Source organism: Chelonia mydas, chromosome 2, assembly GCF_015237465.2.
Source record: "Chelonia mydas isolate rCheMyd1 chromosome 2, rCheMyd1.pri.v2, whole genome shotgun sequence".
Lineage (NCBI taxonomy): Eukaryota > Metazoa > Chordata > Testudines > Cheloniidae > Chelonia > Chelonia mydas.
Window position 1 is genome coordinate 94,832,474 of NC_057850.1, and position 15,035 is coordinate 94,847,508.

Below are 15,035 nucleotides of genomic sequence, written 5' to 3' on the forward strand. Positions count from 1 at the left end.
CAAGTAGCTCTGAAGACCAGCATACCTGCAAGTGCTTCATATGTCACAGGTGGACCAACCACTACAGTTTGAAAAATTAAACCTTTTTTGTAACATACTGTAAGTACATTTGTTCTAAAAATATATATTAACTTTAACCTAAGTATCACTTTAATGTTGTTTAGTAGTAACAGTTTTTGCATTTAATTACTTTGAGTTCTTTAAAAAAAAAACAAACAAACAAACAAAAATAGTGAGTGTCTCAAACCTAAGCCCTCTCTCAGCTGCCAAACATCACTTGGAGATATAGGAGAGGGGAAAAGGACAAGTCCCATGCTGTCAAACTCTACTTTCCCCTCCAAACCAAACTTTCCAATATACACAAGCATACACTTTGTGCAATTAAAAATATCACAATGAAATATAATCACTTACAACTCTCAATGTCTGATGATCACCTATTCAAAAATGGAGAATAAATAAATACCCATCTGAACAAAGGTTAATCATTTCCAAAGGGAAAGAGGAGATGCATACACTGATGTAAACCTGTACCAGAAAGACTCACTGAAAATAATGAGAATCATCTGTCTGGAAGTGGGTACCTTTTCCGAAAGCATAAAATGAACACATGCGTCTGCTAGCTTCATTTAAAAAGCGTTTGTGAACATTTCAGTGTACCCGAGAGCCAATCAATAACTGTCACAAAGTCCTGGTTAGAAACATGGATATTGCTGATCCTGTTCTAGTTTTCCTCTACTGCTGCACCTGTTTGTAGCTCAGCAGTTATTGATCTCTTACCTACTGAGCGGTGTTAGTAAGTGTGCTTGTCGAAGAGCAATTCCAGTGTCCTTTGGAACAACCACCAGCAAGTTGTCCAGCAGGCTGCATACAGCTGACAGGAGAGGAGGTGTGACTAGAGCACACTGATTAGACAGAACAGCAGTCTGGGGAGAATCATGTGGACTTGGAGATGCTGTTGTGGTTGTGTCACTCTGACCTAGAACACAGCGACCAAAATAAAAACACTCATCCAAAGATAAGACAGAGCAATTACATAATACAAAGAACTATACATATTATTTGCTACCCAGTGTATCCAACTTCCCTATAGATTTTTAAACAGTAAAACAAGGGCTTCTTGGAACAAAAGACATGAAGTTTCACCTCAAACTATAAGAAGTCAAATATGGAACGCTGCTTGGCAAACTGTGGCACAAGAGACCTGAATGAATAATCAGAAAGACGACAAGTGGGAAAAATTTAAAATAATGAATGAAATATCTGTATGTAGTGTTCCTTAACTGTTATTTTTATTTAATCATTTGTGATAATAAAATATATTATCAAAATTTATATAAATTAAGTAAGACAATGCCCAGATTCTATGACTGAGGAATCCAGAGAAGCATATTCATAATGCTAATTTGCCTGAAAATGTTAAAAATATAGTTTTTCATTTTAACAGATAATTACTTTAAAAAACAGTTTTGAAATAATCACACTTCTAGAGAGGGCCGAAGTGTGTGGGGTTTTTTTGTGTGTTTGTTTTTTTTAAGACTGATGACAGATCAGGAGAGATGGAGAAAGAATGGGACAATGAAATTCAAAACAGAAGATCTTTATGTCAGACATTTATTTCTCTACTGAAAGCTTCGTGTTCTGGAAAACTGACAGATTGACAGCAACGAAAACTGATGTCCATCAAACATGTGTCTCTCTAAAAAGATTAGTGCAGGCTTCCTTACATAGCTATGCCAGGAAAGCTCAGACTTTGTGCCCACGTAACGTGGCCCCACTGCTGAGACCACCAGTAGGAACACCAATTAGTGCCAACTGTGGTGATTGTTTCTGCAATGCAGACATCTGTCCATTAGAAACTGACAGACCATGAATTTATTTCAGATAGGCTACAAAAAAGCCACCACACGCAACTTTTGGTTATTACCAACTTGTTAGTACATAGAACCTTTTATTTCTAGACTACTGGGTCAAATGAAGGTCAGACATCCAAACCAGCCAACTTCCAAAAAGATACATTTAAAATTAGCTATAACTTCAAGAAGTAGCTGTTGTATTTAATGTTCATGTGTAATTATCTCCCTTCCCACAAGGATAATGGATTTCTTACCTTCAATTCCACAGAAAACCTCATGTAATATTGCTAATCTCCCCTCACCCCAAACCAACCAAAAAATGTTTGTGTCCATGGATACATTTAAAAATTAAACTCAAATCTGGTTTACCTTGAGCCATAAGCCGGTCAACTGGTATTTCAGGGACAAAACAAGCTGATGCTAGCGGGGTAGGGGCCTGCAGCTCATCAACACTCCCCAATGACGGCGACGCAGAAAAGATCTAGGAAGTCATAAAAGCAAAGCAATCAATTTACTCTTTGTAAGTATTATGGTGTTTATTGTCCAAAGATAGATAATTTTTCAGGAGCAAAGTGTTTGGGCGGGGATGGGGTAATGTGTGTGTGTTTTAATATTCAGTGTTAAAAAACAAGTTCCTGGAAATACATTTAAAAAACCTGGCCTCACCTGAAGCTCCATAGTGCCAGTGACACATGCCCAGTGGTCATGACTGATCACTAGTGCACCTCAGCTTTTTCCACAATTGTTTTCAACTATTCAAAATGGAATAAAATCAACCACAACAGAACTTATTTTTTGTCACACCTTTTGATTTAATCTCTAATGAACATAGTTAAATATTCAGATAACCAGAGTAGCAGTACGCAAATAGCTCTTCCCTTAGCAATTGCTGTGGATACACAATAGTTGGTCGTGAACATTACATTAACTGTTTATATTAATACAGGTGCCTTCAATGGACAGTTTTTTGAAAACACTAAGCTCTGATCCTGGAAAGTATTATGTAGGTGCTTAACTTCAAGTACGTGAGCAGCCTCACTGAACTGAAAATGGGGCTACTCATGTTCTTACACGTGAGTGCCTGTGTAAGTCTTTCTAGGTTCAGGACCTAAGTCTTCTCTTTAAACACTTTATTGTAAAATGTCCTGTCACTGCAAACCCTAATGAAGGACTACAGACCTGCTGAGGCATTTCAGTTTTCTTGACTGGTAGATGTTCAATATATTGGAAGCTTCCCAATCCCATTCTGGTTTTCTTCTGAAAATCATGATTTTTTCATCCTCCTTGAAAAAGAATCTGAATCACTGAAGCATTTAGATTTCAGCTTCTCATGCTGTCTGGCCACAGTATGATAGCCAGCGTTGTCATTGTCTCTCTCTGTGGACGCCTATTTCAAGTGACAGGCCTACACTTCCACTTCTCTCAGCGTGGAACGCTATTGTTCATACAATTTTAAGACTGGATCACTACATTACAGCATGCCGCTTACCAAATATATTTACCTACAGCCCTAGGTCCAGCTCATTTTGGCCCCTGGTATGGAATCCCCTCCAGAAACTGTGACCAGCTGGTACAAGCAGGGTCAGAAAATAGCTTATTCAACACAGTATGATTTATTTAATCATAGGAACATTTCAAGCAGAGAGAAGGCTCAAAAGTATCAAAAGCCTACATGTGTTGTCTTACTAAACTTAGCCTTTCTTTTCCAGTTTAAATGTGTTCTGCTTAACCCAGGCACCTCCTCAAGCATTGTGACTGGAAGAGACAGGTTGTCCCCTACAAATGCTGCCTCTCAAACAGTCTTACCTCTTTTCCCACCCCCCTCAGTGTGTGTTGCTCAGGTCCCAGGATATCTTTTAGCTTTTACCAAGTCCCTTTGTTGAGAAGCTCCTGCCTGAAGTTTTTCCCACTCCCTTCAGGGCCACCAGCCTGCCTGCTGATGAGAACATGGCATGGGTCAATTTACAAAGAAACTAGCACCTGTACTGTGTGTCAAATACTAAGGATTGGGGTAAAGAGCCCCATAGCACTGAGTTAACCATAAGGCTTCCTTATATCTGTCACCCACTGAATATCAAACAGGTATTCCCACAGTGTTCATAAAAAAATACAGATAGCTCCCCCAGTCTTCACAGATGGTTTGATGTTTCTTGAATAAGGAATGTAGAGCAAGTATCCACGCTACATTCTCCAATGCCCACCAATCTGAAGTCAACTGGAATCAGGCACCTAAGCAGTGGGCTATCCTGCCCCAGACCTATTTCTGGATTTGGTTACAATCACAGTGACTGTTTGGACTAGAAGGACGGGTTGGACTTGTTAATTGATCTGGATTTCCTCTGGGTCTTCCATGTCCAGGTTTTACCCCTGGAATAAGAGCATTCCCTTCTCTTTCTCTGTAGATAAGAACAAAAGGCTTCATTCAAAGCCCACCAAAATCAACGGAAAGATACCCCACTGATTTCAATGGGCTTTGAAAGGAACCTCTGCCCTTGCCTCAGGGTTTGTAATCAGCCTAGGACTTTGCTGGAGTGAGAAGCCTTAGCTTGTCCATGTTCTCAGATACCACCTTATCAATCTTTCTCAAACATGAGTCCACCAGACAGTTTTGAGGCACCAAGAATGCACTTTAAATAGCTATCTGCTAAAGCCAGATGTGACATCTAGCTACTGAACTAGCTACAACTCTTGCTACTAGATTCATGGAATCACAAATGCAGTAACTACAGATATTTTCCATAATACAAGTTGAATTTATTATGATGATTGGGTCTTTTTAGCTTGTACTGAGATATTGTGGCTCTAGTGAAACATGTGGCAGCAAATAGAGCTATCAGGGATTCTGAAGAAGCTTCTAAGAGCGGCTTCTATCTTTTTCTCTGCAGGAACTTTGTGGGAAGTAAAATTCCTATACTGGCTTTGAGGAGAATGAAGGGGAAAGTTTCTATAATCCTTTACAGAATTTCAAAGCTTGCTGACAGAGCCTTTTACCTTTGTTAGGAGTTTCCCATTCCTCCTTGAAAAAGAAATGAAGTTGAATGGAAAATTTTCCTTATGCTTCTCAGGTTCGTTGTTACTGTGATCCAATGTGGAACTTCCCTGCTTTGGGGGAGATGTTAGAGGTTGTGGAAATAGATGAGCATCAGGAAAGCTTTTGGGCTTTACCCACTTTTTTTTTTTTTTTTTGTCTTTTTGATTTCCTTTTACCTTTTGAGCATATGGTAGTCACCCCAGAGGACCTACTTTTTTTGCTCTGTTCTCTCCTTTTAGATCATAACCCATTCTGGTGGAGGTGTCCTGAGCATATTCACATCACACATGATGCTCCTCATTCGCCAATATATATAACTGGAGATGAAGTGCAGGGGATCATCCTAACAGAACTCAGATCTTCCTTTTGCATAGATGGAGAACCAAAATGGATGTCAGATTCCTCGTCAAGTGGTCTTAACTCACCACTTAAGAATCAGGGACAGGAGTCTGTTGTTTATCCCTTTAGAGGTGGACCAGACCAGGTTGTTCAGGGGGAACTTTGGGCTTACTCATGAAGAAAAATCCTTGAACGAGCAGAGACCAGTTTGCTGAATCCCAAGTACTCAAGAAGATTGACATCTCTTGAAGTAGTTTCTGAGCAAGTGTTTGGTGATTTGGGGAGATCTGAGGGTCTGAGAGGGTCTCTTCTCAGATGGGGTTCACCTCTTCATCTTTGACTTGCTCAGCTTCGCTGGGAGGGACATGGGGAGGAAGAAAGAAAGTAAAAGAAAGAAGGTCCCCTAAGAGAAACGGATAATGTGAAAGCCTTGCTTGCAACTTCCTCAAATCAACTTCAAAAGTTATGAAGCTAATGGATAACACAGGAGTGTTGAATCACCACTGTTTGCATCACCAGAAGCAGCTAATCTGATACAAGGAGGTTCGGCCAATCCCTGCAGGCCCACAGACAGGTCTGAAGTGCCTTGGTACATTCAGAAAGAAAGGTGTAGCACAGTGATCTTGTAATTCGGTAAAGATCAGGATCCAGAAATAAAATAAACCCAAACTACTTAAAAAAAAAAATCAGAAGATTGGGCGTGGGATTTTTTTTTGTTAATCAAATACAAAGCAGCAGTCACAATTATGGCCAGATCTGCACTGATTCAGCACTGCACCTTAACTCTGAAAATTTTTTTACTGATTGGCTAAAGCCAAAAATTCATTTCTTTTTAAAGAAACTCTTCAATAGTCATAGAAAATGCTTTAGTAAACAACGTTACATAAGCCAGCAAAGGCGTAACTGTGCCGAAGTGTTGAAAGAAAGCCCATGAGTTCATTACTACATACAGAATAAGCTTAGACAAGGAATCTCAATTATGGTCATCCAAAACTTCAAGAATCCATTAGTAGCACAGCATATAGTCCAGATAAAACATGTACACTTTACAGCTTCCTTATCCCTACTTTGTGTTGTCAAGCTGCCTGAATCTTACAGCCCAAGAAAAGGAAAACAAGGTCTTAGGTAAGTAAAAATCCATAATAATTTACCTGGTTAGCTTCTTACACCAGTGAAGCCAGCAAAGGTAATGTAATGGTAATGGCTTCACAGCATCACAGCAGGATAAAGCTTAAAAACAGAATTTTTCTGCTATCGAAACAGGACACATACAATAATACAACGTCATTTTCACAGTGTTCTGCTGTCCTAGGAAGGAAAGATCTTATCACCTTCACAAATCACCTCTGATGGTGACAAACTTATGGTACAAGACATCATATCCAGTAAAAGGATATTTTTACCACTACCTATGTCCTCTCATCAGAAGTAATTTAACTTTCTTATGGCATAAAAACTAAAGCTTTTGAAAATTGGAAAAGACAGGGAAGTAAGGGGTATTTGTGAGTTAGCTAATAAAATGGAAAGCATAAATGAAAAAAAAAAAGACATTTGAGTTTTTGTCCTTCATCTACCATTACTTACCAATTAAGGGTTTTTTCTTTACCATTAGTATTAACACCCCCCCACCCCCCCAAACTATTGGCATTGCCCTAACAGACCTTGAATAATCAGTTCTCGTGAGAGCTCCATGCCAGGTTTAAATCACCTCACTGTACAACACTCTGATAGCCATGGATCCAGAGCATAAACACACATTTATAAAATAATGAGAAGGATCCCTTGGGAACGATGGTCACCACTGAAAGTTATGGCCACATTTTGGAGATGCCTTTAGTTTCTTCAAACTGCGCCACCTTCTGTAAAAGTTACTGCAAACTGGTCACGCTGACATGACAAGCACTCCCGGAGACGGACTGTGACTTCCTATCTCTTTGTACGACACTGAGAATGTTGGGGCCCCAGTACTGATTGAGGTCTTTGGAAACCTAATACTATAATATAAAGATAATCAAATAAAAATAACACAATTGTCACTTGTGTTCAGTGATACTATTAATTAGAGGGAATGTTAAAAAGAAATGTCTTAATTAAGAGTACTTTCACCACACTCTGACTACTATACTCTATCTGCTGAAAGGAAACACTTCCTCTGAGAAGTAGAAATTACATGTTTCCACTATCCATACTATAACCTGATAGAAAACTAAAGATGCAGATATGGTATAAAATCAGCAATCTAGAGAGATCCTACAATATACGATCCTGCTACAGGAGGCAGTGTGAACAAACATATAGGTCAAAGGGCTGGACTGGATCCTGGAGACCTGAATGTTATTTCAAGCTCTGCTACTGCCCTGCTGTGTGACCTTGAGAAAATTATTTCACCTCTCTGTGACTCAGTTTTTCCATCTGTAAAATACGTACAACTGTACTTATCTCCTTTGTGAAGCACTTTGAGCTCTATGGATGAAAAATTGCCATACAAGTACTAGGTATTATATTAGTTTTCTCAGTAACAGTCAATTTCTCTGATTAATTGGAGTGAAAGCACTTATGACTTCTACATTAGAAGTAGGTCAAAAGTAGGAGAAACCAAAAATAACTACAATAATTTAATAACACTCTTGTTTAAGACCATTAGGAACCCATTTTAACAAGGTCTTTGACGTAAGATAGCTTAATGAAAGTAGGAATTACGTGGCACTCAAAACCATCATTATTCATTAAAGGAAAAAACACCATTATGTTTCAGTATGTCAAAAAATAACCCAACAGATCTAAAGATTCACTAAAAAGAGGCAGTAGTTGCCTCCATAAATAATACTGAAGTTCAACCAGTTGACACAAAAAGCAGCTTCAGTTTACAAAGATTAGCACTCTGGAAAAGAATTTGGATTTTTTTTTATTTCTATTACAATATCAAAGAACAGTTCCTGCTGGAGAGCATTGTATTCGGTTTACCAGCTGGCAACTCTCAGTTACTTAGGGTCAGTGAGACATAATCTGCACTGTACATAAATGCTCCTGCAGTTCCTCACCAATTAAGACATCTAGGCTCTTTCTCAGGTGTGATGGGGAAAGCATGACACCTGTTGGGCTTGGAGTAATCTTCTCTTGGTACCTTTTATTAGATAAAGGTCAAATTTAAAGATACACATCTGGTGATGGCTGTCCAACATCTTGATAGATGAAAGGAAACACAACAAAGTTGGTCTGTCAGCGGTGCTTAGCAATGGTATGGGAAAAGAGCCCGACATGCGAGCAACAAACCTTCCCCTGTGGCTACAGGTCCACTCACCAGATGGAGGTTGAAGCATACTCTGCTTCCTGGCTCACCTGTGGGCCTCAGCATGGGTACTCTGATGGCTCTCTGCAGTGGCTGCACCAGTCTTAACCTGGTTTCCCCAAACTAAACGATTCTGGGCATGATTTTCCCACTTGTCAGTGGGAATGCTGAATTTCTTGAGGCCTTACTTCACCTTGTCGCTGTATCGGAGCTTTGGTCTTCCTCTGTGTTGTGGGCAGTTCTTAAATTGGCCACTGAGCACAGCCTTCAGCAGACGATCTTGAGGCATGTACTCCATGTGCCCAACCAGCAAAGCCTGTGAAAGTCCCGCATAGTTTGCATAGATTGTAGGTTGGTTCTCTCAAGGATCTCATTATTGGTGAGCCACTTGGTCCCAAGTAACTCCAAAGATTTTTCTAAGACAGTGGACGTGGAAACTGCTCAATCTTTGCTCCTGCTTGGAGTACGTAAACCAGCTTTCACAGTCGTAAGGGAGGGTACTAAGGACACAAGTCTGATAAACAGCCACCTTTGTGTTCAGGGTTAGCAAGCTGTTGTTCCAAATAGGTGAGGTAAGTTAGCCAAAGGTAAATGAAGCTTTGCCGACTCTAGCATTAAGTTCCCTATCCAGGTTAAGTGAGCTGGTAAGAATTGAGCTGAGATAGCAGAAGTGATCCATGTTGTCCTGAGCCTCATGATTGACATAGATTTTAGGTGGAATGTGGTACTCCGTAACGAGCCAACTGTTTTTTTTATACTGATTACACCATGCCAAACTTGGTGCATTCATCGAAAACTTATTCACCATGACCTGCAGTTCATCGGGTGAATTACAGATGAATACAGCGTCATCTGCGAAAAGATGATCCCAAATAGTAAGTTGAGAGTGTCATGCCTTCTATGCTGGAATCATCTGATGTTAAATAAGCTGCCGTACATCCTCAATTCAATTAGTATGCCAGATTGATCATTTCCAAAGGCATACTTAAGAAGAATAGAAAAGAAGATACCAAAGTCAGTGGGTGCTAAGATGCAGCTTCATACCAGTATCAATACTAAACTTGGATGATGTTTCATTTTCATACTGGATGGTTACCTTCATTCCCTCGTGGAACTCCTTGAATAGGGAGAGCACCTTTTGTAGATAGCCAGTTTTCAACAGGGATCTTATTGACGCCATTCCCGCTAACGGTGTCAAAGGCCTTTTGTTGGTCAATGAATGCTAGATAGAGAGGTGCCTGTTCACAGCTTTTTTCTTGTAACAAGTGCGATGTGAAGGACGTGTCAGGAATGGAGCATCCAGCTCTGAACTCACACCGCTCTCAGGGTAGACTCTCTCAGCAAGGACTTGGAGTCTTTTCAACAGGACCCTTGCAAGCACCTTGCCAACCACACTGAGCAAAGATTTCCCTTGATAGTTGTTGCAGTCTGCCCTGTCCCCTTTATTTTTATATAATTATCTTTGCATCTTTCAGATCCTGGGGTATATGGCTTTCTTCCCAACAGGCATGCAGAAGTGCATAGATGTCACTCACAAGCTTTCTCACTCCTGCCTTTAGGAGCTCTGAAGGTATCTGGTCATTGCCTGCTGCTTTCCTAGGCACAATCTCTTCGATAGTCTTCTCTACATCTTCAAGAGTTGGTGTTTGTCCAGCTCCTACATCGCTGGAAGCTGGGAAATGGCAGCTAAAGCAGTATCACAGATAATGGCATCCTTTGAATAGAGTTCTTTGTAATGCTCAGTCCATCAGTCAAATTGTTTTTGCCTGTCAGTCAATATGGTACCATCTTTCATTTTCAGGTTTGAGGTCTTTTTACAAGGTGGACCAAGTGCCCCTTTAATTCCATTATCGGTACCACGAACGTCCCTGCTTTCAAAACAGATCTGAATCTTTTTGGAGAGGTCTTGCCAATACTTTTGGACACATTTTTTGGCGGCTGTCTGAAATGCAGCCTTACTTAGAAGTTCTAGATAATAAGGTACCTAAGTTCCTCATACAGCTAGTTTCACCTCAAGTACTCAGGTTATAACAATACAGTGACCTCAAGGTACATACCATTAAAGGGTTTCTGTTGTATTTATTTTTTATCATTTTAAGTTTACTGAATTACATTTTATTAAACTTAAAATGTTTGTGCAACATCTCAAAACCTTCTGGGGAGTCATGACCTATCATTTAGGAAACCCTGAGTAGACAAGACATGTAAAACTTACATCAGGTAATATATGAACATTATACAATTTTTTTTTCCTTTTCAGAGATCCTATGAATCCCTTCTTTCAGCCATGAGGATCCATTTCAGTTTCTCTTGGTTTACATTTAATATCTTGAAGGATAATATATGCTTGAAGTCTGGTACTGCAGCTATCATTCTTCTAGCCAGAAAGAGATTTGCAAATGTCCTGTGTCTTGCAAACACTGCTTGTGGAATTTTCATATATTCTAAAAACATTTTGGGGGCCCAAAAGATGTTGTGACTTTGCACCTGCATACAATGATATTCTGACACATTGTCATGATTTTGTGACATGTTATGCTGAGGCATAACCATTAACCATTAGTTTGGACAAAGTAAAAAGTAGCTAGGAACAACTTCATTTGGATTTACTCATTGGATCAAATTACAACATAATTTTTAGGAAACTTCATCAGATTTAGAGGCTCTAGAATTGAAGTTTACTTGCATATGTAACTGGGTAACTTAAGCCATTATTTCTGAACTTGCATACGTGACTAAATGCAGAGGTTTTACTCAATTTACTAAAACTAAACAAGTGTAAAGCCTGATGATTGTTTAGCTTAGTTTTGCAATTTTTACAGTTTTAGCACTTACATTATTGTCTGTTTTCTTGAAAATATTATATAAACAATATTAAATGTACTATGCATGCAATACTTTCGCATTTACCATAGTATCAGATGTTGACTGAGAACTCGGAGATTGGCTTTGACTGGATGGAACTCTCCAAAGATTAATAGAGTCATCAAAATCTGCAGAAAGAAGAAATAATAACTAACTTTTGAACTATTCTGTTTTAAGATTTTATTTTTATGGGAGAAAAGGTAGAGAAAGCATGGAAAGGAAGGTGGGTATAATCAACCAGGAAAATAAAGTTACTAAGCAAATGAAGGTCATTTACTTGTAACCAGAGTTCTTTGAGACAGGATCTGCTTATTCCCACTTAGGGGATGTGCCAGCCGGAGGCAGCTCAGACAGTGGAACTTTTATTAGCAGTGGCCACAGGAGTGCACATGAGTCCCTCTTAACCCCCTCCCTTGGCATATGCCAATATTCTAAGGGCGGGGCTATAAAACTGGGCCTGGTGCTCCAACCACCTCAGTTCCCTCCACCACGTCTCCTAATCCCCAACACCCCTTAGGACTCCAGCAAAGAGAGGAAAGGTGAGCAACATACTATGCTCACCAAGGAATGAAAAGTGCAACATACTATGTCACCAACAATACACTGTATGGTACTACAGAAGGCTTTCCTTTGAGGTCTCCCATGAAAATAATTACCAAACCCAAATCTGCTTAGCTTTGTACAGCACAAGGCTGTATGGTTACATATAAAAAATACTAAAAATTGCAGCAGTAAAAATCCAGAAAGAGTCCAAGATAGGTTTTGGTTTTTCTTCCCTTAGAAACAGATATTTTGCACCTTGGGTGAACTTCTTTCAAGTCACTGTAGAGTGTAAGTAAGGAAAACACATCAAACATTAAGGAATTAATAGAATAGTTTAAGGAAATCTAGATAGGATAAGCCAAGAAGAACCTATTGTGAGAAACGACAAAGAAATGTAACGTGAGGAAGTGTAGTGAGTCAACAATGACCCTAAAATGATTTTAGACAAGAGATTTTTCCAAAACTATGTTTCAGATTGAAGAGCATCTTTCTGTGGTATAGAACAGTTCTAAGTACATTAATGTAAGGGTGCTGTCCCGCAGGAAATTAGCTCAAGGAGTAGTAATTTCAAGGTGATGTATAATCATTTCACTGCTGAGATCCTAGCCATGCATTCTCTGAGTCCGTGCAATGCTGTAGTAAAAAAAGATACTATGTCAAACCTGGTTTTGGACAACCTATATATGGAGTTATAGCTAATTCTCCTCTCCTGTCTTGCATCAGTATGAGTTCAATCATTCACCCACTGAGGACAAAGAGAATTTACTTCCATAGGTGTTGAATAATATCCTATATTCGCCACACAACATTCCTTGCTATGTCATATATCAGAGTAAGTCTGAATAGCACCACTCTGTTAAAGAGTCCCTGTGGAGGTGCCTTAAGACACACAAGTTGTGCCTTCTCAAGAGGCTATGAAGGCCGCTTCACTTTTAAGAACTGGCCACATATTCAATGCCTCTCTGAGCTTTCTCATTGCTATTGTACTGCAAAGTCACACCTCTTAAAAGTTAAATTAAATATTTTCCCATCATCTTTACCTTTTGCAGGAAGATGGACTGGATGATCTAACACGTATTTTCCATTTAAACTTCTATGAACACATACACAAAATACATAATTGTCTCTAGGATACTGGAGTAGATGAACTGAAATTTTCATTCTTACATCTTTAAGAGACCAACAATTCTAACTTTATAACACACACAACTTTAATTATACATTCAATTTAAAATGACAGTTGCAATGAATAAACACGACGTTCCGTAAAAACACATACAGGTGAATTCCAAGCTAGAAGAGCATTTGGCTTAAAAACATTATTATAAAGTTATTATGAAGTTATAAATAATGTCACTTACCATTTATGCCATTTTTCTCTGCCATGCAGCTTTCTCCCACGGAACAATTCAAATCAAATGTGTATCGACCTAGGTAACAGTGCTTCACCATCTGATTCAAATGTTCATAGAAGTGGCAATGATATAATAGAGCCTGAAGGGCAGGTTTTCCTACCTGAGACAGACCAGACTCTTCATCATGTACACAAGGCCCCTGAGGAAACCAGGGTAATCAAAATGTATTTCTTTACAGGAATCTACATTACAAAACATACTCCCCCGTGGGGGAAACAAAGCCCAAAACTTTTCTATACAGTCTATCTGAAGAAAAGTCTCACCATATAAATTATATTTAACTAAAATAAACAAACATGTTCCGTATCATGGCAACGTGTTCAGTCACACATTGTATGGGTTTGTAAGCATTCATCACAAATTAATGCAGTTTTAGGACTTTTTTGTAAATCACAAGTAGTAATAAAAAAACTGGTTGTTTTATAATAACTTAACCGTTAAACAGCTAGACTTCTGGTGGCTAATTATAAGTATGAATCTCAATCTGTGTTTGATCCTGTATAGATCATCAAGAGAGCTTTACAATAAGCCTCTAGAAAGTTGTTATAATTTCTCATTTAATTCTATTCATGGATAGCGACTGACAGTTCATTTCAAAGGGGAAAAAGGAGCAGCTTTGAGCAAAGCTAAAGTTGCTAAAATAACTTAAGGAATCTTAGAAATCTTGGCTCAGAAGCCAATAGATGCTGCTGCTAAACCATGCACTGAGAGGGCATATGCTACAATGCACATAATTCTCTTTACCAAGGAAGTTCCTTACTTTTAACAATAAAAATAATATTAAGAGTTCAGGGGTGACAGCAGATCCACTAAAGGACATTGCACCTTCACAGCACTCTAATATACTTAATTTCTCTGCCCCTAAACATAAGTATCCTGAACAAATTAGACACTGATTGAAGCTACAGAAACACTAAGATGTATCCATTCATTCCAATCCAATAAGAAATATAAACCTATTCAGAAAATAAAATATACCGAACAGTAAGAGAAAATCTGACACAGCTAAATAAATATAAGGCTACAAGGAGGGACAGGGAATGATTTTAAGCCAAGAAGTTTCTAAAGCACTCACTTTTAGGCAGTGAATTTAGAAAAAAATAAATCTGAAGACTTGTGTTACACCTTTTGAGAAAGACTTAACAGGACTGTTTCCAATCTAAGACTATTACAGTGACTTCTTAGATTAAAAATATTTCCCCAACATGATATGTAATGAACTTAACATTCAACTAGATTTCACTAGACCTAATTTGAACTTACTGTAAAAAATAATTAAGAATTACTTGACAATGGAACTTACACTAAGTAACGTTCAAACAAAGCACATTACAAGAAAAGCTTACTCTGAAAAGAAGTCCTAATAGCAGTTCACATTGCTTTAAGAGAAACTATTGTAAAAATTCCTTGAAAGAAAAAACAACTTGCCATTGGTGGTGGCTTTATTTGGTATATAAAGGGCATGGAAGTTGATTCATAGCCCATTTAAGTCAATGGAAAGACTCCTGTCACCATCAATGGGACTCAAATCAGGCCCTAACGTACCAATTTCTGCAGAATTTAAGCTTAACTGGAAGAAAAACAAGTGGGTAACAAACTAGAAGGACAAAGTATACTCTGGGTTATAAAGTTATTCTGAGTAATAACCCAGCAGTACCTTTTCTTCTTTTTAGTGTGCATAATGTAGCATCAATACA

At 38.7% G+C, this 15,035-nt stretch overlaps 1 protein-coding gene across 17 annotated transcripts in view; it reads right to left on the minus strand.

The window, feature by feature from the left end:
- RTTN (rotatin) overlaps positions 1–15,035 on the minus strand; it is a 151,590-nt gene that overhangs the window by 42,645 nt on the left and 93,910 nt on the right. For 15 of the 17 annotated variants that reach the window (XM_037892906.2, XM_043539931.1, XM_043539929.1 and 12 more), the window contains 4 exons: positions 13,285–13,477; positions 11,426–11,508; positions 2,226–2,337; positions 781–979 (listed from right to left, as the gene is read on the minus strand). In XM_037892906.2, coding sequence (XP_037748834.1) covers positions 781–979; positions 2,226–2,337; positions 11,426–11,508; positions 13,285–13,477 — 587 coding nt within the window. The remainder of the gene's footprint in view (positions 1–780; positions 980–2,225; positions 2,338–11,425; positions 11,509–13,284; positions 13,478–15,035) is intronic. The other 2 variants (XM_043539932.1, XM_037892909.2) reach the window with 1 other exon arrangement.